The sequence below is a fragment of the Carcharodon carcharias genome, chromosome 16 (assembly GCF_017639515.1).
Source record: "Carcharodon carcharias isolate sCarCar2 chromosome 16, sCarCar2.pri, whole genome shotgun sequence".
Taxonomy (NCBI): domain Eukaryota; kingdom Metazoa; phylum Chordata; class Chondrichthyes; order Lamniformes; family Lamnidae; genus Carcharodon; species Carcharodon carcharias.
The window spans coordinates 43,644,389-43,669,863 of NC_054482.1; the positions used below are offsets into that span (position 1 = coordinate 43,644,389).

The 25,475-nt window shown below is 42.2% G+C and overlaps 1 protein-coding gene across 3 annotated transcripts in view; it reads right to left on the minus strand.

The window, feature by feature from the left end:
• The window catches only part of axdnd1 (axonemal dynein light chain domain containing 1), a 227,355-nt gene that overhangs the window by 145,549 nt on the left and 56,331 nt on the right, over window positions 1–25,475 (minus strand). For all 3 annotated transcript variants that reach the window (XM_041207768.1, XM_041207767.1, XM_041207769.1), the window contains 3 exons: window positions 24,956–25,077; window positions 13,035–13,175; window positions 9,977–10,081 (listed from right to left, as the gene is read on the minus strand). In XM_041207768.1, coding sequence (XP_041063702.1) covers window positions 9,977–10,081; window positions 13,035–13,175; window positions 24,956–25,077 — 368 coding nt within the window. The remainder of the gene's footprint in view (window positions 1–9,976; window positions 10,082–13,034; window positions 13,176–24,955; window positions 25,078–25,475) is intronic.

Consider the following 25,475-nt stretch of genomic DNA (forward strand, 5'->3'; position numbering starts at 1 on the left):
CCTCGAACTGACCTTGCTAGGTCATTTCAGAGGGCAGTTAAGAGTCAACCACATTGCCGTGGGTCTAGAGTCACATATAGGTCAGACTAGTTAAGGATGACAGATTTCCTTCCCGAAAGGACATTAGTGAACCAGATGGGTTTTTGTGACAACTGGTGATAGTTTCACGGTCACCATTACTGAGACTAGCTTTATATTTGAGATTTATTAACTGAATTCAAATTCCACCAGCTGCCATGGCAGGATTTGAATCCATATCCCCAGAGCTCTAACCTTGGTCTCTAGATTACTAGTTCAGCAACATTACCACTGCGCTCTTAAATCTAAACAAAGCAAACTACCAAGGTATGAGGGACAAATTGGCTGTGGTACACTGGGAAACTACATTAAAAAGTATGATGGTAGACAGGTAATGGCTAGCATTCAAAGAAGGCTAAATTTCCTGCTACCACAACTGCAGAGGGCGCATTCACCAGACATGTAGTCACAATGTCTGTGACATCACTACCAGTCACAGGTAGCTGCCCGCACCAAAGAATAGGACCATCCCTAATATTGAGCAATGTAAAGATATTTAAACAAGTGTATCATCAATGAAATGTGTATTTTTTTTACCATGCTTAAGGATTACAGTTTTCAAGATGTTGAACTCCAAAGCACCAGTTAAAAATCCTGGGATCAAGATTGCAATTTGCTCGCCACCTTGCTCGCTGGCCGCCCCGCTACTGACCCATCACTGTCTCCCTCTCACTCAATACCCTTACTGTCTACAGGCAGTGAGTGGGGCAGCGAGCAAAGAGGCCAAGGGTTGCCAGCGGGACAGAGGGCAAAGAGGTGAGCGGGGCAGTGAGTGAGGTGAGAAAATGGTGGCAAACGTTCAACAAGTGCACAACGATGATATCAGCAATACCACTGTTGTGCTTAGGTGTGGTGTGGGTGTCAACTTCCTGTTCCAGGCCCACAATGATGACGTCAGCGACACCATGTTCCTGTTCCAGTTGGGTGACAGGGGGCAGTGTTTAAATAATTAATTCATGGTTTACAACAAATATACATTCTTTTTTGAAGCACAAAAACCCAACAGGGATGGTGTTCCAACCATGGCTAACAAGAGAAGTTAACAAAAAATAGTAAGTCTGATGATTGGGAGCATTTTAGAAATCAGCAAAGGAAGACCAAGAAAGTGATAAAGAAAGAGGAAATAAAACATGAAAGTAAACTAGCAGGAAACAAAAACGGACTGTCAAAGCTTCCTCAGGTATGTAAAAAGGAAAAGATTAGCAAAGACAAATGTGGGCTCATTACAGGCAGAGACAGGAGAATTTATAATAGGGCAATATGCAAATAGCAGAGAAACTAAACTTCACAAAGGAAAATACAAAAAACCCCCAGGAATGCTAGAGAACCAAGGGACTAGCAAGACCGTAGAACTGAAAAAACTTTGTATTAGAAGAAAGTAGTACTGCAGAAATTAATGGGACTAAAAATTGATAAATCCCCTGTACCTGATGATCTACATCCCAGAGTGTTGAAAGAGGTGGTTGTAGAGATATTGGATGCGTTAGTGGTCACCTTCCAAAATTCTATAGATTCTTGAATGGTTCGTGCAGATTGGAAGGTAGCAAATGTAACCCAACTATTTAAAGAAAGGAGGGAGAGAAGAACTGCAGACCTCTTGGCCTGACATTAGTAATAGAGAAAATGCTAGGATCTATTACAAAGGATGTGATTACTGGACATTAGAAAATAATGGTAGGATCGGGCAGAGTAAACGTGGATTTATGAAAGGGGAATCATGTTTAACAAACGTGTTAAGAGCTTTTTGAGGATATAATAAGCAGAATAGATGTGGTTGGATTTTCAGAAGACTTTCGATAAAGTCCCACAAAAGGAGATTAGTACAGCATTTGGGTTTGGGAGCAATGTACTGGCACGGATTGAGAATTAGTTAACGGACAAAAAACCGAGAGTAGGAAGAAACAGGACATTCTCAGGCTGGCAGACTGTGACCAGTGGGGTGCCACAAGAATCAGTGCTTGGGCCCCAGCTATTCACAATCTACATCAGTGATTTGCATGTAGTGACCAAATGTAATATTTCCATGTTTTCTGATGACACAAAACTATGTGGGAATGTGAGTTGTGAGGAGGATGCAAAGAGGCTTCAAGAGGATTTAGACAGGCTGGCCAGCATTTTCCTGTCAGCGATTTGGGAGCGGGGCCCGCTCGCCGATGGGAAAATGACGTGGGATGACGTCGGGAATTGATGACTGATAGTTAGCTGCCAAGCTTTGTTTAAATTCAAACCAGGCAGGCTGACTCTGATTGGTCAAAGTATTGCCCTGGGGAATGAACCAAAGAATGGCTGTCCCCTATTTTGTTCAGTTGAAACAGGTGCAATGTCTGTATATGTTCTTTCTGTCTGCAAAGAGCAGGGCTCTGTGTATTAATGTAGCTTCGTATCAAACAGCAAGTCTCTTCAGCTGTTTGCAACAAGCAAGATATTGACCTTACCCAACCGGCCTATGCTTACAAAACTCAAAACACAGTGTCCAACATTAGATATGATTCCGCAATTGGACAACATTTGCTAAACAATCCTAAGTGTTCGAAGAATTACACTGACAAGTAATTTAAGGTTACTGGTCACTCTCTGGTACCGCTTTCAATGGATGAGTTATGGGAATCTCATGGGTGGTAGGTTGGTCTGACCATTGGGGACTTTCCAGGGCCCAGAATGATAACCTGCTTCCCAAAGAGAGTATAGAGATCGAAGGTGAAATCGGAGTCTGAATGCTCCTCAGGTGTTCGAGCACTCAGGACCGTGCTGTTCTTGCTAGCTAACGAGTGGTAGAGACACCTTCTACTGTCTGGAGGAGATCGAGGGTGACATAGGCACCCCTGCTCAGGAGAGAGAAAGGCTGGTTACGGATGACGTACATCGGTTCAACAATTTGTTTGCTGCCCCATGTTGCATTCTCTCTGCTGATTGGACTTTTCTTGGCAGAGAACAATTCCTCTGTGCTACCTTTAAAGTGCACATTCTGTAATTGCACTTCTGCTAATCATTTTTGAAAGACTTTACACTTTTTAGTGAGAAATGTACTTTTGCTTGTCACTCTATGTTCTTGATTTTCATCTCTTCATATACCTCTTTGGGAATGTAATGTTTTTCCAGGGTTCTCTCCAAATGTGCAACTGTTTCCTTCAGTGCTGCAGTCTCATTCTTCTACTGCTTGGGTTCCTCCCGGAACAGTGAACATTCATCAGTTGAGTGGCATTAAATTCATTTTGTCTCACTTCATAATGTTCCCCAGGGACAAACTAAGACCTAAGGGATTTTTGTAGTGTGTGAAGGTCCTTAAACAAGTTTTCCTTTTCTTTGTGAAGCTCAAGAACTTCATCTTGAGTTTTCTTGTAATCTAACAGAGTCTCATTGAGTTTGTTCTCCTATTCTGCCACTCAAGATATTGTTTATTCTGTCATGTTGCCATAGGGTAATGGACTGTTTTTGGATCTGATCCAGGAGGGCAATTAGTTGCTCTTTCAACTGTTTATTTTCTTGTTCAGCTCTCTTCTCACTCTGTATCAGTGTACTGCTTTTTCATTACTGATACCTGCAACACAGCTTTCTCCAAAGTAGCATTCAACTCTTTTCTAAGGGCACTTATAGGTTCTTCAAAGATTCTTTCAAGGCAATGACTTCTAAGAGCTACATTTCTGGTCTTCTGTCATGCCCATCTGTAATTCAGGTTGAGTTCTTCCAATTCAGCTTTGAGGTGAGGTGAACATTCTGATTGTACCTCTGCTTTTTCTTGCTTTGCCTGCCACAGGACATTTTTCTTGTTGTTCACTACCAGTTGCTGGTAAAATTCTGGAAACATATCCACGTCTTCAAAAAGGAAATCATTTGGGACTTCTGTCTCAGGTTTCCCATAAAGATGTATTACTGGGGCTTCTGGAAAGTCGTGTGTGTCTCTGGCACCCTTATGTTCCATTCCTGTGGCAAGAAGAAGGTTTAATTGTATGCTCACCTCTGCATTTTGTTGTTGATGGTGAGAGACTGGTACCAGGTTCCAGCATCCCTTGTGGTTGTGGCATGCTGGCTGGATGTTGTAGTGTGTGCACAGTGGTTGTTGTGTTCAGGTACTTTTCTCCACTTTCCTGGGACTTTCAAGGATTTTCTGAACTCTCCTCAGCTTGAAGATTAAAATATTCATCTAAGGCTAATAACAATTCCCCGAGGCCTGTTGTGGATACATCAATGCCTTGCATCAGGACAACTTGATTAACAAGATCACCAAACCAGTATAAAAAAAAATCCCCCCAGATTTTTTTTACTGAGGCCTGATGTACTCAAGTAATGTGAAAAGTCGCTTCAAGGATGACAAATATCCTGTTGGATTTGGCCCTGGGTTTGGTCCAAACCAATCTGGTGAGTTGGACTTTTGATCCATGGTCATTTATTTTTTTCTGCAGTCACAGCTTTAAATGTTTTTGCTTTTTTAAGAATTGCTGTGCAGTAACCATTTAGTTTTCTCCCTGCCTTTAAGCAGTCACAGCTTTAAGAGCTTACAGGGTTCCAAGATGAAGTCATAGTTCACTGTGGAAAAATGTATGTGACAGTTTTGGCTGGCTTCACAAAATGTCTGCGATGTGCTTCTGGATGAAGAATTTTTAACAATGGCTGCATGGGTTGGCCGTCTGCCAACTTGATTTATTCAGCGATGTAGGATTGTTAGTATTGAGGCAAGCAAAGTGACTGCAGGTTTGCTGTTTAAGGATTCGGATGGCCGTGATGTTCCCAAGAGTTGGGTAAATTAATTATTAATTGCTTTTCCTTTTCAGCTCAGAGGCCACATGTTGGGACTCAGTCAGGGATTGGGATTAGTGATGGGTTTCAGTCAACTGGTGTTTCTGACTGAATTAGTAAAAGGGGCTTCTCAGGACTGGCTGCAGCCTGGAAATTAAAAATATTTATCTCATCCTTGCAGGTTTTGTTCACTCTGCACTCTGAAGCTGGACTTCCAAAGGACATTCAATGGAGTCTTCCACTGCAGTAAAACTGCTTTTAGCTTCCAGGCTCTTCTGTCTGGAGCTTTTCTAGTGCATTTTCTCAGCATCTGTACCTTCAATTGGGAGCTTCTTTCAGTTTAGAATCCGTTGAAGATTTTCTTTTTCTTAGCTTTTCAGCATTCTTGAGGTTGAGGATTTTTTGGTCCCAAGCTGACACATAATATTGTTCGTCACAGAACATGTCTGTTAAAGAAGTCTTCGTAATCTTCTGTATGTTAACAGCCAGACTTTATCAACTACTTGTAACTAACTGCATATTTACAATGGAGAGTACAGGCATGAAGCTATCTCCATCTCTAGATCTAAACACATCTTTGGCCAACACTTCAGGCTTACCCTAGCTCTAGGTCATGCTCCTTCTTAATGTGACACTGATGTGTCCCACATCAACTCTAAGTACCAGATCCTTATACTACATATTCTCTAGAGTTTAGAAGGGTGAGGTGATCTCATTGAAGCATTCAAAATTCTTATGGGCTCAGCTGCAGAAAGGATGTTTCCACTGGCTGGGTTTGGGGTGGGGTGGGTGGTGGTGGTGTGGTGGGGTCTCAAATCAGGAGACACAGTGAACAAAGTCTTAGAATAAGAGGTAGGCCATTTAGGAATGAGATGAGCAGGAATTTCTTCACTCAGAGGGTGGTGAATCTTTGGAATTAACTACAGCTCTCTGGGTTAGATATTTAGTAGACAGAGATCAATAGATTCCTAGATATTAAAGATATCAAGGGAAATAGAGATAATGCAGGAAAATGGCATTGAAGTAGATGATCAGCCATGATCTAGTTGAAAGGCAGAGAAGGCTTGAGGGGCCGAATGGCAATATCCTGCTCCTATTTCCTATGTTCCCATGTCCCTAGTATTAAGCGGCTTAACTTCTGTTTAAGTGGATAAATTCCCAAGTGTGGATGAAATGTATGCTAGGCTGTTAAGGGAAATAAGAGAAAAAAATGTGGAGGCTCCAACCACCATTTTCCAATCCTTACTGATTACAGACATGGTGCCAGAGGACTGGAGGATAGCTAACTTTATACCATCATTTAAAAAGGGAGAAAGGGGTAAACGGACTAATTACAGGTCAGTCAGTAGTAACCTGGCAGTGGGAAATAATTGGGAAAAAAAAATCTATGGGACAGAATAAATCTTCATTTAGAAAGACAAGGATTAATCAAAGACAGTCAAGTACAGATTTATTAATGGAAGTTCTTGACTGACTCACATGCAGTGGTTTAGTGCTGCCGAGCTCACCAGGGTGCCGCTCCGGTACCTTCTATTTAAAGCAGGCTTGTCCAACTCAATGATGTCAGCCAAACTTGTTGGACATTCAACTGACTTATATTTGAAAAATGCTATAAAGCTGCTCACCCAATCACGAGTTGGTTTCTCTCTGCATTGGCTACCGATAGGCTCAGTGAGCCTATAATTAGCAAATGCAGGGAGGAACCAGCCGGTGATGGGGCGAGCAGATAGCATGAGAAGGTAAGTTTTAAAGGTAAGTTCCAGGGCCTGGAGTGCAAGGCAGCAGGAGCAGGGCCCAGGGGAGCCTGAGAGGGGCACAAGGCAGCCATAGCAGGGCCCAAGCAGGCTGGAGCAGGGCGTAAGGCAGCCCGAGCAGGGACCACCATCACCTGAGAGTGACTAGAGTCAGAGAGTGTGAGGAGGTAGGGGAGAGAGTGTGAGGAGGTGGGAGAGAAAGAGAGTGTGAGGAAGTGGGGGAGAAAGAGAGTGTGAGAGATGGGGAGAGAGTGTGAGGTGGTGGAGGAGACAAGGTGTGAGGAGGTGGAGAACGAGGGAGAGAGAGTGAGGAGGTGGGGGCAGAGTGAGAGTGTGTGTGTGTGTGTGTGTGTGTGTATATGAGAGAGAGAGAGAAAGAGAGAGAGTGTGTGTGGGAGTGTAGGGTGTAGGGAGAGAGTGTTTCACATTAATTTCTTGGCTGTGATGGTCTGAGGATGTGAAAAGTGGTATAATGTTTGTCTTTCCTGCTGGCAGCTATCCATGGAATTTGCAGCACAGAAGCAGGGTATTTGGCCCACCTCATCTATGTTGGTGTTTATGTTCCACACTAGCCTCCTCCCACCCTTCTTGACCACACTGTCAGGGTAACCTTCAACTTCTTTCTTCCTCATGTGTTTATCAAGTTCCTTGAATATATCTAAACTAGAATCATAGAACGGTTACAGCACAGGAGGCCATTCAGCACATTGTTTCTGCGTTAGTTCTCTGCAACAGCAACTCAGCTAGTCCCACTCTGCCTTTTCCATGTAGTCCTGTAAAATCTTCTCTTCAGATAATTATCCAGTTCGCTTTTGAAAACCGCAATTAAATCTGTTTCCCCACACACTCAGGCAGTGCATTCCAGATCCAAATCACTTGTTGCATAAAAAAGGTTTTCCTCATGCAAGATAATAGCAAAATACTGCAGATGCTGGAAATCTGAAATATAAACAGAAAATGCTGGGAAAACTCAGCGGGTCTGGCAGCATCTGTGAAGAGAGAAAAACAGAGTTGATGTTTCCAATTGGTATGACTCTTCAGAGTTTTTAAGTTTTCCTCATGTCACATATGGTTCTTTTGTTAATAACCTTCTGCCGATGGGAATATTTTCTCTCCATTTATTCTAACCAGCCCCTTCATGATTTTGAAAATGTCTAACAAATCTCCTCTTAACCTTCTTTTCTCCAACTAGAACAGCCCCAGCTTTGCCAATCTATCCACACAACTGAAGTCATCCTCTGAACCATTCTCGCAAATCTTTTATGCATCCTTTCTAAAACCTTCACATCCCTCCCAATGAGGCTGAACCAGTGTTTTATCAAGGCTCATGGCTTACTTGCTTTCATATTCTATGGCCCTATTTATAAAATCCAGGATTCAGTATAATTTATCATTTGCTTTCCCAACCTGCCCCGTCACCTTCAATGATTTATTCACATATACACCCAGGTCCCGCTGCTCCTGCATTCCCTTTAGAATTGTACCCTTTATTTTATGTCACCCCTCCTCGTTCTTCTGACCAAAATGTATCACTCCACACTTCCCTACATTAAATTTGATCTGCCACATGTCTGCCCATTCTACCAGCCTTTCTATATCCTCTTGAGTTTATCACTATCCTCCTCACAGTTCACAATACTTCCACGTCTTGCATCATCTGCAAATTTTGAAACCGTGCCATGTACTCCCAGGTCTAGGTTATTAATACAGATCAAGAAAAGCAGTGGTCCCTCTATATACCATCCCCTATCAGAAGTAAGTAAATTTTTCTGTAATTCATGTTTTAATAGGCTTGAATTCAATAATTAAACAGTTGGTTAATGAAATTCTAGCTATGCTAAAGGCTAATGACCCTAAATACCACATGGTTCAAAATAAAATGCCTAACAGCACTAATATTTTTCACTTAAAACTGACTTTTGGGGACTCAAATGATTAATTCATAGGAAGACAACATAATAGTAGATTGGAAATGATATGGCCAACACATTTTCCTAGAGCTCCTGCACCTCAAAATTCACCACTACACCACTGCTCACTTGATTAAATTTTTTGAAGAGGTAACAAGGAGGGTAGTCCATTTGATGTCGCCGACACAGATTTTAGCAAGACTTCGATAAGATCCCAGATGACAGATTGCTAACAAAAGTAAAAGACCTTGGGACGTAAGACAAAGTGGCAGGTTAGATCCAAAATTCAGAAACAGGAAGCAAAAGGTAACAGGCAATGAGTGTTTTTGTGACTCGAAGGCTATTTCCGCACGGCTTAGTACTAGGTCCTTTGTTTTTGCGGTATATATCGATGATTTGGACTTGAATGTAGGGATATAATTAAGGGATGTGCAAATGTGGGTGTACCTATGCCAGGTGGAGTACTGCAGTTCAACAAGGCAGCTCCCTATTACCTTCACAAGGCAGTTAGGGATGGGCAATAAATGCTTGTGTTGGAGGTGATGCCCACATCTCATGAAAGAACCAAAAAGATGATATAAAAATTGGCCATGTTTATAAAGGAAAACTGCAGGAAAATATCAATGGGCTAGTCAGGTGGTTGGAATAGTGGCAAATGCAGTTCAATGAGGAGAAGAATGAGAAAATGCAATTAGGAAGATTAACAAAACAAGGCAATACACAATAAATTGTAGGATGCTGAAAAGCAGAGGAACCTTGGAGTGCACGTCCACAGATTCTTGAAGGTGGCTAGACAAATAGATAAGGTAGTCAAGAAGGCGTACAAGAGACGTGCCTTTATTAGCTGAGGCATAGAACATAAGAGCAGGGAGCAGTTACGCTGGAACTATATAAAACACTGGTTAGGCCACAGCTGGAGTACTGCTTGCAGTTCTGGTCACTGCACTATGGGGTAGATGTGATTGCACAAGGGAGGATACAGAGGATGTTTACAAAGATGTTGTCTGGACTGAAGAATTTTAGTCATGAGGAAAGATTGGATAGGCTAGGGCTATTGTCTTTGGAACAGAGGAGAGACCTAATCGATGTGTATAAAAATGAGAGGTCTAGATAGAGAAGATAAGAAGGCCCTATTCTCCTTGGCTAAGGAGCCCAGGAGCCATAGATTTAGGGTAAGACGTGGGAAATTTAGAGGGGATACAAGGAGAAATCTTTTCATCCTGAAGGTTGTGGGGTTCTGGAGCTTCCTCCTCTGGTTAGTCTCATCACCTGTCACTCACTCACATTGAAATAGACCGTGTGAAACCTAAACATCCTATTAAAACTAGAGCTAAGGTTGAAACCCCAAATCCTTTCAATCATTAAGGGAACTTATTTCCGTGTCCACAATAATGCATGCTTCTTCCTTGATGGAACCCCATGTTTCAAATTTACAGCATTCAAAGATTTTCTTTTTAAGCTTATCATTTATTTGGCTGTGTCAGAACACTGCAGACTCACTTGGCATTTTTCTGCGCATCAAGCAATGCATCAGTTAGCTCCATCTGTGTTTTCTGTATGGTCTTTGCCACCTTGTGGTCACGTTCTCGAAGCTCACCAAGTTCACTGGAAACAAGACACAGAAATGGCACAGTCCACATGATCTGTGATAAAGGAGCTAATTACAATTTTAAGGACCAGGTCACTTCAAAGCACACCTAAGTTTAGTGTCCACTTTAGCAATTTAAAATTTCCATGATTCCCAAAATATGTTGCCGATTTTTAATAGCTGTGAGCTGAAAGTAATGACTTAGATGTCACTACTTAATAATTTAGTGTAAAATTTTTCATTTTCCAATGTGATACAAGTACCAGATATTTGCCAGGCTTTATTCGTGGTCTGTGCTGAGTTAGCTGATGTCAGGTTTTTTTTTATTCATTCACGGGATGTGGGCTTCCCTGGCAGGGCCAGTGTTTATTGCCTATCTCTAGTTGCCCTTGAGAAGGTAATGGTGTGCTGCCCTCTTGAACTGCTGCAGTCCATATGGTGTAGGTATAACCACAATGCTCTAAGGGAGGAAGTTCCAGGGTTTTGACCCAGCGACAGTGAAGGAACGACAATATATTTCCAAGTCAGGATAGTGAGTGACTTGGAAAGGAACTTCCAACAGGTGGTGTTCCCATCTATCTGCTGCCCTTGTCTTTCTACATGGTAGTGGTCATGGGCTTGGAAGATGCTGTCTAAGAAGTCTTGGTTAATTCCTGCAGTGCATCTTGTAGATGGTACACACCGCTGCTACTGTACATCAGTGGTGGAGGGAGTGAATGTTTGTAGCCGAGTTGCCAATGAAGCGGGCTGCTTTGTCCTGGATGTTGTCAAGCCTCTTGAGTATTGTGGGAACTGCACTCATCCAGGCAGATGAATTGTGCCTTGTAGATGGTGGACAAGCTTTGGGGAGTCAGGTGGTGAGTTACTCATCACAGGATTCCTAGCCTCTGACCTGCTCTTGTAGCCACAGCATTTATATGGCTAGTCCAGTTCAGTTTCTGGTCAATGGTAACCCCCAGGATGTTGATAGTGGGGGATTCAGTGATGGTAATACCATTGATTGTCAAGGGGCAATGGTTAGATTGCCTCTTGTTGGAGATGGTCATTGCCTGGCACTTGTGTGATGTGAATGTTTCTTGCCACTTGTCAGCCCAAGCCTGGAATATTGTCCAGGTCTTGCTGTATTTGGACATGGACTGCTTCAGTATCTGATAAGTCGTGAATTATGCTGAACATTGTGCAATCATCAGTGAACATCCCCACTTCTGACCTGATGATGGAAGGAAGGTTATTCATGAAACAGCTAAAGGGGGCTGGGTCAAGGACACTACCCTGAGGAACTCCTGCAGTGATTTCCTGGAGCTGAGATGACTGACCTTCAATAACCACAACAATCTTCCTTTGTGCTAGGTATGATTCCAACCACTGGAGAGTTTTCCCCCTGATTCCCATGGACTCCAGTTTTGCTAGGGCTCCTTGATGCCAAGGGCAGTCACTCTCACCTCATCTCGGAAGTTCAGCTCTTTTGTCCATGTTTGAACCAAGGCTGTAATGAGGTCAGAAGCTGAGTGGCCCTGGCGGAACCCAACCTGGGCATCAGTGAGCAGGTTATTGCTAAGCGCGTGCCGCTTGGTAGCACTGTTGATGATCCCTTCCATTTCTTTACTGATGATCGAGAGTAGACTGATGGGGCGGTAATTGGCCAATTTGGATGTGTCCTGCTTTTTGTGTACAGGACACACCTGGGCAATTTTCCACATAGCCGGGTAGATGCCAGTGTTGTAGCTGTACTGGAACAACTTGGCTAGGGGCGCAGCAAGTTCTGGAGCACAGTCTTCAGCGCTATTGCCGGAATATTGTCAGGGCCCATAACTTATGCACTATCCAGTACATTCAGCCGTTTCTTGATATCACGTGGAGTGAATTGAATTGGCTGAAGACTGGCATCTGTGATGCTGGGGGCCTCCAGAGCAGGCCGAAATGGATCATCCACTCGGCACTTCTGGCTGAAGATTGTTGCGAATGCTTCAGCCTTATCTTTTGCACTGATGTGCTGGGCTTCCCCATCATTGAGGATGGGGATATTTGTGAAGCCTCCTCCTCCAGTGAGTCGTTTAATTGTCCACCACCATTCACGACTGGATGTTGCAGGTGGCAGGAAAGCTACAACAGATCCTACTGTCTATGTCCTGAGGAAAATCAGCCTAAATTTGTATCCTCTGATCATCTGTACTGATTCCTGCTGAAAACACATAGATGTCACGGGAGGATAGGAGCACTAGCAGATTGGCTGCTTGTTATACATATTGCTAAATTCTACATTCCATTGATTGCAAAGGAAAATTGGACAGATTACTGTAGTAATCCAGTACTGGCTGTTTCCCTCCTAGCAGTGAAAGTTAAAATCTCTCTCTTTGATATCCCCTCTCCCACACTCTAATAGCGATGTCCACATGTGAAAAACGCTCTAACACCTGTCTATTTTATTTTTGTCAACTTTTCTCCTGCAACTTTCTCCTCTTCCTTCGCTCCCTGAAGGCACTTAGTCCTGGTTGGGTATGGTTTCATTGGCACCAGTTGATCTGGGTAGGTCACCCACAGAGTTAGTATTCACATGAGACCTGAATTAAGTGGCAAAGTTTTTCAACTTCACAGCCATGTCCAATCTTGTCCCCCCACGCCCATCTACAGGCATGCACCTTTTAGCAGATGCTATTGAATGGGGACGAAGAGTGCAAACCTTGGTTGATCTCCCCTGCCCAGTCCCTATCCCAAGGGCAGCCACTGTTGTGTTGACTGAGAGTAGCTAACTCATCACCAAGTGAGGATCAAATCTGGGACATTCCTGCTGTGTGTGTGACTCACTACTAAACTTGCTGAGCCACCAGGTGAACTGCATCCATTTACTTCAGTACTATTGTTGAGTTTCTGTACAAATTGGAAATTATTATTTCATTTGCAAACTGACTATTCTTAGCTACCTATAAGAAACAGAATTTCTTCATTGGCCATATGATTAAAAATATTTACCTGTTAAGTTTTTCAACTGCATTCTGAAAGACAAACAGCTCCACAATAAGTTGCCTGTCCAATACTCGTTGCATCATGATTTCGTTGTGCATGCTATTCAAGTGGCGAGGAATGTAGTCCAACAAATTTACATATCTGTCTCTGGGAAGAAAAAGGAATCAAAATATTAAAACAGTCTTCAAACAATCATTAATCAAAATCATCATATTTGTTTTTTATAAATTTTTCCCTCCCTAATTTTGAGTCATTGTACTTTCCTCTCTGGATCTTTATTTTCCCCCTATATCTGGGCAAATTCAATCACATCACTTGACATTCCCAGTCAAGTGCGTGGACAAATGTTTTGTCCAAGGGTTTCTGCCAATTCCATCCTCCAATCAGCCATTATTTTGTGTGCTACTATACCCTCAAACAATTCCTTGCCAATATACTTTCCTTTGCCCTGGGTTTATCAACGCATGTTGACTTGGTACCATGATCCATTAGTAAGCAAGAGTTAAAGAGTAAAAGACGAGGGTGAGGTAGTGGCAAAGCTTGTACACTTGTGAAGAATTATGTCTTTTGGGATCATTTAGCATGGTGTAAACTTTTATCTGAAAATGTTCCTGTGAAGCTCCTTGGGATTTTTTTTCTACCTTAAAGGGTGCTGTATAACTGCAGGTTGTGGTTGTTGTCACTATTTTCAATTCTGGCCTCTTGTGCATTCCCAATTTTAATTGCTCCACCATTAGCAGCCATACAGTCAGCTGCCAAGGGTCTTAGCTCTGGAATTCTCTCCCTAAAGCTCACCATCCCTTTCTTTCCTCCTTTTAGGTGCTCCTTAGAACCTATGTCTCTGATGTCTCGATGTCTCTTTTTGGCACCTCCCCTAATATCTCCTTAAGGTGGGTTGGCTCAGATTTTGTTTGATAAGGTCCTGTGACATGTCTTGGGTTGTGTTACTACTATAAGCATACTCTCCAAATACAAGCTGGCGCTGATGATTTCCCAATTTTTCTTCATCAGTTATTGGCCCCACTTCATTTCCTCAAACTAAATCAAGTACTGGTTCTTTCATTGTTGGATTAGAAATATTCTTCAATACAATACTGAAGGTGTGCTACATTGTCAGAAGTGTCATCCTTCAGAACCGAAGTTAAGTTTAAGTCACCCCTCTCAGATGCATGTAAGTGATTCTATGGTGATATTCAAAGAAGAGCAGAGGAAATCTTCCAGTATCCTGGCCAACTTCAATCAACACCACTAAAAACGTTAGCTGATCAGTATCTCACCGTTATTTTGGGGACTGTGGGTGTAATATAGGGTCTGGCATAGAAAAGGTTAACATGGGACTGAGTACAGTACCGCCCACACTGATGTAAAGGAACACATGACCCAAGTCTAGATGTCAGTCTTATACTGGACTGTTATGACACAGCAATTGGTAAAGGCTAAGTTGTTTAAATCCCAGAGGGAAACTTGAACAACTGTCATAACCTATAATTTTAATTGGTATGTTTGAGATGCAGCTCTGAATTCAAAAATGAAACCACCAAGCCTCGAAGTTTTTTTCATATGAACTAAATTAAACATTTATTAATTTAACAAGAAATTAAACACATACAAATGTCTACAAGTTACTACCATAATAACTTTTAAATAAATCAACAAATTAATCACTCCCAAGTAAATCTACACCAAGGCAACAATAAACCAAAGGCTTTAAATAGACGCCAGGCAAAGCATTTAACTTTACGATTTCAAAATGAAGTCCCTTGCAATTTGGTTCCTTTGCAGACAGTTGTTGGCTTACAGGCTGGTTAAATTTCAGATGCCTCTGACATGCACATCCAAAACTCCTTTTTGTTTACACCTAGCCTTACCTTTGAATGTAAGTTCTCATTGTGTCACTAGGTCTTTGAAATCCACTTCTTCTAAAAATAAAACCCATTTCACAGCACCAATTTTATTCGTAATATAAACACATTGCTTGGTGTCCCCTAGCTAGGTGCAAGACTTTACTCCCTTCTTTTGAATGGTTTATTCAACATATGCAAATGTACTCTTTTACCTTCTAGCCTTTCAGTTATCTAATTAACATTTGGAACTACTATACATCAAAGCACCCAGACTAGCTGGCTTTAATTTAATTAAGCCCCACACAGTCACAGACCCAACTACAAGTCCAATTAAAACATAATTTCCAATAACATTGTACACATCAATATCTCTTCATGACATGGACAGAACCTTGTGTAGAAGCAAGCATGGAGACAGCTCCTAGCTTGGACCTTATACTCTACATATGTATACAGTTACTGGTAGTTAATAAACGCTTACTGTTAAACTACCTGAAACTCAGGTTCTCTTCATGAAACTTATTGAACTACACACATCTTACAACATGGTGGCAGCTATCAGAACAACCCAGAACCTCACAGAAGCTGAAGAAATTTAAAACCTGGAAGATTTAAAAAAAGAACATTCTGACCTGACAAAAAGCATAAGTGAAGGCACAATGGGAGATCACCAGACAAAAGCTGCGAAGCAGGATTGGAAGCTGAAGGCAGAACTAAAACTCCACACTGTAGCAGAAGACGCCAATGAATCCCATTGAAGTCCAGCTTCAATACACAGAGTGCAGAGTCAGAAGACCTAGCAGTGGTGAGCTAAAAACTTTTGGCCAGAATTAGTTTTTAAAAGTTTTTAAGTCAGCAGCAGTCAGAATCACTATTTTAAAAGGCAACAGGAACAGCCTGGATCAGCACCTGAACATTCTGGCAGTGAGCTCACTCTGATCGAAAATGAAAAGTAAGTAAATAAAACAGATTCGACAGTTAAAAACCTATCGAAAGCCAGGAATCAATGGTTTTATGACCCAAAAATAATTAGGTACAGTGGGCACGACTCAAAAATTGGTCCAGGGAGTCATTGCTGAAAAGTTTTAAACAGAGATCGCGAACGCCGTTACTGTGAGAGCCCAGCAAAACCAGAAAGTGCCAGAATCTTCATTGTGAAGAAGTGTACGGTGGCACCGTCTTGGATATCTGAATAGTCCTTAAAGCTGTACATACATTTAAAATTTAATGACCATGGATCAAAAATCTCCAGACATGTTTTGACCCATCCGAGGCCCTATCCAGTCACATAATTGGCCCCCATGGAGAAGAAAATTTTTAAATCATCGGAATACATCAAGTCTAAGTAGGAAATCAGAAGCAGTCCAGACTAATACGTTTTCATACTTGTTCAGTGAATTTTCTGACAAAATAATCTGAAGGTCCTCAACCAGCTTTAATGAAATATTAAAAGCCTTTCACAAATACTTTAACCTTCAAGTTGTGGAGTGTGCAGAGTCAAACCAAACAAGGGTGCCAGAGAGGCAGAGAACCTTCCAGAACTCTTAAAAAATGAATCTTTTTGAACATATTGATACATTTCCCAAATGCAACAGCAGGTGGCAGTGCTGAGCCAGGTGACCGTGGTTGAGGGGAAAGCTGTGGACCATTCCACACTGTAGGTGGATTAATGAAGACACGCGAAGCCCCACCACAAAACTGGAACAGACTAAGACTTCACCAGGGGCAGATCTGGTTAATTGTGAAACCAAAGTGAATGAGAAGGACAAAATTCTGCAGCAGGCAGAAAAGGAAAAGATAGAAATAAGATTGGGAAATGTTCCTATCAAAGCTTAATTGGAAGATTTGAAACGTAAGATTCAAGCTGACTGTGTAACTTTGAAAATGCATGATAAACTAATGAACCAAGCTGCTTTGAAAGAAACAAAGGTTAAAAGTTCAGAAGGAATTGCTGATGAATCGGAATAGTTGGAATACAGAATTATCAGCTAAAACTGATGAAATTCTTGAATTCCAATACAATCTGAAAAACATGAAAGAGGAGATGAGATGCACATTAGGGCCAGTAAATCTAGACTTTGAAAGCAGATAAGGAAAATTCTAAGATTGAAGATCTACGGATGAATTGAAAGAATCTAAGTAACAGTCCATGACCATGAAAGAAAGATTCCGAGAAGAACTGAATGCCACTAAATTTATATAAGAGTTCTGCAGATAATTCTGAAACAAAGACAACTGAACTCACCAGAGTAGTCGATGAACTGAATGAAAAGATTCATAAGCTTGAAAAACAACTGGAAAGTAAGACAGTCATCCAATATTCGGGTAAAATTATGAGATAAGTGGGAGTGGAGGTTCCATTTTTGAAATGTAAATTCCAACATGCAACATGGAGAACCGCACATAGAAAGAAAAACAAAATATACACTACAGTCGAGCTGAGAATTCATTCTTCCCACAAGGAATGGGATAAATGAATGAACATCCATAACACTGGATGGGGAATTGACAGAGTTATTCAACTCCAAAGAATGGAAAAACAGAATTAAGAACAGACAACCAAACTTCAGAACAACCACATCCAAAATAACCTTTTATTCATCAAAGTTTACCTACTGCAACAGAGCCTACCACTCCTCCACTGGTTGTAAAGACAAGGGGTGGAATTTTCTGCACCCGCCCACTGCCAGGATCTTCCAATCCTGCCACAAGTCAATGGGCTTCTGGCTGGGGCGCCGCCTCGCCCGCGGCTGGTCCCGCCCAATACGGGGCTGGAAAATCCCGGTCAACGTCTGGAAGAATTATAAGATCTCAAGACTACCTGAACATGTAAACTCAGGGACTTGGGAGTGGGGGGAGATGGGTATTGGAAGTCATGTAAATATGCTTGGTAAACTGGATTACATTATAAATGTGTTGGATAAAGATTTGGTGGAGGAGTAGTATAAGGTTCTGGCATAGAAGGGGTTAATGTGGGATTAAGTACAGTACCACACACACTGTAATGTAAAGGAACACATGACCCGAGTCCAGAAGTCAGTCTTGTACTGGACACAGCCACGCATAGAAGCAAGTATAGAGTAGCTCCTCGCTTAGACCTTATACTGCACATATGAATATAGTTACTAATAGTGAATAAGCACTTTCTGTTAATCTACCCAAGACTCAGAACCTCTTCATGAGACCTATCGAACTATATGCATCATCAACAGTGGAGTTCACAAATTGGCTGTCACATTTGTCCACATAACAGTGACTACATTGTGAAAGTAATTAATTGTCTGCAAAGCATTCAGGATATGAAAGTGCTACATAAATGTAAGCACTTTCTTTAACTGTTCTGTCCTGTACCAGCCAGCAGCCACAAGTTCACCTTATACCTCCTTCTTAAACTTTCCAGGGCTGACACATGAAGCAATTCAAAGACTATCATCCTTGACATCTGGCAGAGTGTTGCTTTGCCCATCTTTCCAAAATTAACAGGAGCAAATTTCATTTCTGGCCTAGCACCTCCAGCCATTTCCCATGCAGTGAGGTGACCTCATTGTGCAACAGAAGGCTGTGAATGCATGCTGTGCTCTATTACACAGCCCAACTAGCTGATTGACATTGGGATACCTAATTTGGGCCAGGCCACAAACTTGCATGTTACTTTGAAAACAACAAATGCTGAGCTGCACTAGCAATATTTAATAGGCCGAGTACCCAAATTTAGGTAAGGTCATTTTTTTTATAACTTCCAATGCAAAGCATCTGGAAATACTCCAGATTATTTTTGGAGATGTTGTCATGAATTCCTGGATTTGGCAGGATTGTTGCTGCACCCTCATGGGGAGTGCAGAGGGTTAGGTGACCTGTACCCATATAGGCTGCAACAGATATTGGGGCAGCAGCAGCTATTCTTCTGGATTAGGAGCAGAACAGAGGCTGCAGTGAGAGCTGTGTGTCTGTTAAGTTGGAACCACGGTTCACCATGCTCTTTGAAAAAGACAAGAGGTTGTCTGGCAGGCAAGACAACATGCCCATGAACATTCTCCTGTATGTCACCTGATCAAAGTCTTCATCTGAGTCCTCCGCAGAACTTATCTGCAACCTTGCCCTCCAGTAAGCTGGTAAACAAACCATCCATTACCCCGTTCCTGGCTACAATCCATTCGTGCCCAGATGACTCAACCACATTCTGATCCCACCTCTGTATTTGCCGCCAAGGCTCCATGCAGTGCTAATATAGGAGCTGGTGGTTGTTAGGTCAGATCAAGTGAAAGGGCCTCTTCATTAGTGCTATTGTTGCTCTCTTTCTCTTCCTCCTTGGGCACCTGTGATTGAGCAGATAATAGTGTCTGAAAACAGAGTCAGAATGGGAAGGTTGGTATGAGGAAAGGGGGGTCAGGGGGAGAGGTATGGTGGGGGTCGGTGACAGGGTGTGGGAAACAAGAAGTCCATGGTGACACCATCAGCAACTTCTTGGTTATGCCAGGCAGCAAGATGAGGGTGTGTGGGAGCGGAGAAGAGGCATTAGGCAGGAACACGTCATGCACAATGTTCTCAGCAAGGCTAGATGCCAAGGGCTGCTTTGCACCTGACTGCATGACGCTAAGAGCCATCTCTTCGATAAGTGTCAGGAGATGCAGGCATTCTGGGTCTTCTATTGTGTGGCACCTTGTTCTGCTGAATGAGGTTTCAATGCCAGTGATTTTGTAGTGCTGTGTTTAGATGATGCACCTGCCATAGTGGAATAGCTGGAGGAATGTGGAGGCAGCAGAAGGTGAGTATGAAGCTGGCATCATTGATAGGTATGTGATGATGAGGTAGAGTATTTGGATATTAAGTTTAAGTCCTGAGTGCCAGGGAATGCTGATGGGTGAGAAATGGGTATATGGTGCATTGAGCAGTGTTAAAGGTTGACGTTGTGGTGGACAGATGTCTTGTGAAAATGCATTCACGGACCTTCATTACCCATCTGTAGTCATTCAACTTTATGTGCACTCCGGGCAGGTCTTCTTTAGGAGTTGATCTCCCTGGCCAACTGAGGGTGGTCCTTGAGGGCGTCCTGACTCCCTGCAAAACCATGGCGCCTCTCCTCCTTCCCACCCTCACGACTAATGCCTCCAGTACAGCTTCTATCATCCTGGAACCCTCTTTCTGCCCTGGTGTTCTATTTTCCATGTTTAAGACTGCAGCAACGTAATTGTGTAGTTTCCCTTTAAGAGGGACAACCTGCTTTTAAGAGCAAGCCTGCTGACCATATGCTCGAAGCATAAGGTATTCAGCTTCTGTTGAGCACAGAGGCAGCATGACAAGAACGTCGGTAGTGCAGAGCCCATTCAGCCCCACACTATAACCATTGCAATGAGGTATGAGTAGCAAGTTTGCTTGTGCCCACCTCCAACAGAATCTGCATGGTTAGGTCATGAATCACAACCTCGTGTCCAAAAAATGGGGCAGACAAATAGTTAGCCCAAGAAATCAACAAAGTAGCTGATATATCTAAAAACCAAAAGGGTTGTCTGTTTGACCTCTGAACTTATTACATTTACCTCAATTAAGAACATTCGAACATATGAATTAGGAGTAGGAGTAGGCCATTTGGCCCCTCAAGCTACCTGCTCTCCCTACTGAAAGCACTGCATCAGTGCCATAACCATATGGTTCCAAACAATTACTATTACCTTATTTGATTTAGTACTTATACACACTACTGACTGCAATGACACACACAGATCTTGCTGCAATTCTTTAATTCATTCATGGGATGCTGGCATCACTGGAAAGGCCAGCATTTATTGCATATCCCTAACTCCAGTTAACCGAGTGTTTCACTAGGCCATTTCAAAGGCCAGTTAAGAGTCAACTACATTGCTGTGCATCTGAAATTACACATTGGCCAGACCAGGTAAAGGACAAGAGGATTTTTCACAAGAGTGAATGGGAACCTGAGCAGGAAGGCAAATAGTATGTTGGCCTTCATTACAAGAGGATTTGAGTTCAGAAATAGGGGTGACTTACTGCAGTTATACAGGGCCTTGGTGAGACCACATCTGGAAAACTGAGTGCAGTTTTGGTCTCCCTACCTAAGAAAGAATATCGTTGCCATAGAGAGAGTACAGCGAAGGTTCACTAGGCTGATACCGGAGATGGCAGGACTGTCATATGAGGAGAGGTTGGTTCGACTGGGCCTGTATTCACTGGAGTTTAGAAGAATGAGAGGGGATCTGATTGAAACGTATAAAATTCCAACAGGGCCAGACAAACTGGATGCAGGGAGGATGTTTCCCCTGGTTGGGGAGTCTAGAACCAGGAGCCACATTCTCAGGATACGGGGCCAGCCATTCAGGACTGAGATGAGGAATGATTTCTTCACTCAGAGGGTGGCCTACCTGTGGAATTCTCTACCATAGGTGGCTGTGGAGGCTGGGTCACTGAGTATATTCAAGAAAGAAATTGATAATTTTTTAGATATTAGAGGTATCAAGGGGTATGGAGAGAAAGTGGGAAAGTGGCATTGAGATAGAGGATCATCCATGATCATATTGAATGGCAGTGCAGGCTCGAAGGGCTGGATGGCTTACTCCTGCTTCAAGTTACTGTGCATTTTATATGTATTCAGCGATAGTAATGCCATTGAATGTCAAGAGGTGATGGTTAGATTTCCTCTTGTTGGAGATGGTCACTGTCTGGCAATTGTGTGGTGAGAGAATGTTACTTGCCACTTGTCATCCTAAGCCTGGATATTGTCCAGGAGTTGCTGCATTTGGACATGGACTGCTTCAGTGTCTAAGGAGTCACGAATGATGCTGAACATTGTGCAATCATCAGCGAACATTCCCCAGCGAACATTCCCCACTTCTAACCTGATGATGGAAGGAAGCTCATTGAAGCAGCCGAAGATGTTTGGACCTAGGACACTACCCTGAGGAACTCCTGCAGCGATGTCCTGGAGCTGAGGTGACTGACCTCCAACAACCACAATCATCTTCCTTTGTGCTAAGTATGACTCCAACCAGTGGAGAGTTTTCTCCCTGATTCCCATTGACTCCAGTTTTGCTAGGGCTCCTTGATGCCACACTCTTGTCAAATGCTGCCTTGATGTCAAGGGCAGTCACTCTCAACTCATCGCTGGAGTTCAGCTCTTTTGTCCATGCTTGAGGTCAGAAGCTGATTAACCCTGGCAGAACCCAAACTAAGCGCCAGTGAACAGCTTATTGCTAAGCAAGTGCCACCTGCAGCACTGTTGATGACCCTTTCCATTACTTTACTGATGATCAAGAGTGGACTGATGGGGCAATAATTGGCCAGGTTGCATTTGTCCTGTTTTTAGTGTACAAGACATACCTGGGCAATTTTCCACATTGCCGAGTAGATGCCAGTGTTGTAGCTGTACTGGTACAGCTTGGCTAGAGATGCGGCAAGTTCTGGAGCACAAGTCTTATGTACTATTGCCAGAACATAGTCAGAGCCCATAACCTTTGCAGTATCCAGTACCTTCAGCCATTTTTTGATATCACGTGGAGTGAATCGAATATTTAATTGACTGACTCGGCAGCTTCATGGAGGTTTCCCACTCACCTCAGATAGTATCCTGGTGAAATCCAGAAGTGGGTGGGATCATGTCATTTTGAGGATTTAACCCTCTGTCTGCAACTAAATCCATATCCTCTTGGCAGTTAAAATTCTGCCCATTATGTTCATTAGCCCCTATTTTAACCTGGACATAGAACGCTAGGAGAGGCGAGCGATAAACACCCCTCAACTTCATGAGGCCCATTCAATTTCAATTCTCCGTCTCCCCTGCATGTCATTGCTTAATTCTTGCCTGCTTTGGGCAGGAAGCAGTGGCTGGTCAGTAGATCAGAGTGAAATTTCAGGTGGTCAGAAGAACAGTCGCTGGCAAACAGATAAATTGTGAGAATGGTGGGTGTCCTTGCCACCTGCTCAGAAAAGCAACTTAAAATGGAAGACTGCAGAATTACTGTAGGATTTAGCTAGTAACTCACCAGGCTGGTTTTGTCCAGGATTAAAATTACCGCTACTGCCTCAGTTATTTACTACTGTGCTGCTAGTAAAAAAGAAAAAATTGCACTTTTTATGACCTCAGGACTTCCAAAGTATTTTTCAACAAATGAAGAACTTTTCAAGAGTAGTCACTGTTCTAATGTAGGAAACAAAGAAATTTGTGCACAGCAAACTCCACAAAAAGCGATGTGATAATGACAGATAACCTGATTTTAGCATAAATTAAAGCAGAAAATGCTGGGAATACTCAGGTGTGCTAGTATTTGTGGAGAGAGAAACAGAGTTAACGTTTCAGCTCGATGGCCTTCCAACGAACTTATTTTTAGCGATGTTGATCAAAATATAAATGTTGGCCAGGACATAGGAGACAATATCTGCCATTCCTCAAATAGTGACATGGAATCTTTTACCTGAAGGAGCTGACAGGGTCTTGAAAACTTACATCTCACCTGAAAGTCAGCACCTCTGACAGTGCAGCAACCCCTCAGTACTGTAATAAAAACAAAAAAACTGCGGATGCTGGAAATCCAAAACAAAAACAGAATTACCTGGAAAAACTCAGCAGGTCTGGCAGCATCGGCGGAGAAGAAAAGAGTTGATGTTTCGAGTCCTCATGACCCTTCGAAAGAACTTGAAGTTCTGTCGAAGGGTCATGAGGACTGGAAACGTCAACTCTTTTCTTCTCCGCCGATGCTGCCAGACCTGCTGAGTTTTTCCAGGTAATTCTGTTTTTGCCTCAGTACTGTAATGCTGGCCTAAATATTATGTTCAAGCCTCTACATTGGGGTTTAAACCTACAACCTTCTGAATTAGTCGTCAGTGCACTACCAACTGAGGAACAGCTGACATACCCAAGTCCAAGTCATTGGTACATATCAAAAAGAGCAGTGGTCCTAATACTAACCCCTGGTGAAAACCACTATATTCTTCCATCCAGTCTGAAAAACAATCAATCATTCACCATTACTCTGTTTTCTGTCCCATAGTTCATTTCATGTCCATGCTGTCACTGCTTCTTTAATTCCATCAGCTTTAATTAGATAGTGACATTTTATTGCTTGGGTTTCAAGAGGTTAGTAGGAGGATTGTTTTAGAAATATATACACTTACTAGGGGCTTTACAGCCTTCCGGACTGAATATTGAATTCAACAACTTTAGGTCGTGAGCTCTCTCCCCCATCCCCACCCCCTTTCTGTTTCCCCCTACCTTTTTTTTTTCCCAATAAATTATATAGATTTTCCTTTTCCCACCTATTTCCATTATATAAAAAAAAACCCACTAGAGCTATACCTTGAGTGCCCTACCATCCATTCTTAATTAGCACATTCGTTTAGATAATATCACCAACTTTAATTTTAACACCTATGTGTTCTATTGTACTTTTGTCGTTGACATCTTTTGATGATCTGCTTCTATCACTGCTTGTTTGTCCCTACAACCACATCCCCCCCTCCACCTCTCTCTCTATCTCTCCGCCCCCCACACACACACCTTAAACCAGCTTATATTTCAACTCTTTCTTGGACTCAAACTACAGTTCTGTCGAAGGGTCATGAGGACTCGAAACGTCAACTCTTTTCTTCTCCACCGATGCTGCCAGACCTGCTGAGTTTTTCCAGGTAATTCTGTTTTTGTTTTATACATTTACTATATCTGATTATTCAACCATTCATCTTTTGCTAAATAAATTTGCTTATCAATAAATGTAAAACTAAGTCTGATGTTGTGTATCCTTTCATTACAGGGATGAAAGAGCCTTAAATTATGTTTTTCCACTATGTCATGTTTTATTATTAAAGAAAATATCAAATCCATTTTGTACATTAAATAGCAGCTGAATGATTACAACTGCAATATGATTGGTTGTTTGATTACCAATAATGTACCGGTGTTACAAAAAAACTGAAGTGCATATTTCTGCTCATATACTGCAACTCACATAAAATAAGCGAAACATTATTACATTATTTATAATATATTAAGCAATAGACAGCAAAATTTCAGAGGAAGTGATAATGAGTAGAATATAGTAATCTTCTAATCACCAAATTCCTACAGCAATGACAGACCTGATTTTGGCAAGAAGTTCTCCTCGCTCTGCACAATCCACGCTGACTTGACGAATAAGCTCATGAAATACAATGTTATAAATGTCTTGCTCTTTTTTCACAAGGTCCAACAAATGATGCATCTGTGCAATTGGAAACCACAACAAAGTATTTAGCAAATGGCGTTAAACACATGGTGAATTTGTGAATTCTGCTCAGTTAGTAAAATGATACAAGCACCTTTAGTGATCCAAGCACCCTACCTGAGATCATTTTATTTAAACAACATAAAAGGTTTAGCAAAAGCAACAAATTTAGCTGAAGACCCATAATGCAAAGAATGGAGAATAAATCAAGATGTGTGAATAAGTCCATAAAGACAGAAGGAAGACAGGGGTTGGCACCGCACTGAAGTGACACGGGTCATAGGTTGATCTTTGTTTAAGCTTTCAGCTTCTTGGCTTTTTTAATGAATTCTTTCTAAGTTGTTTTAAACTTTGAGTTGTATGTTTCTTTTTCTCTCCTGTTTGCGTTCTTTGAG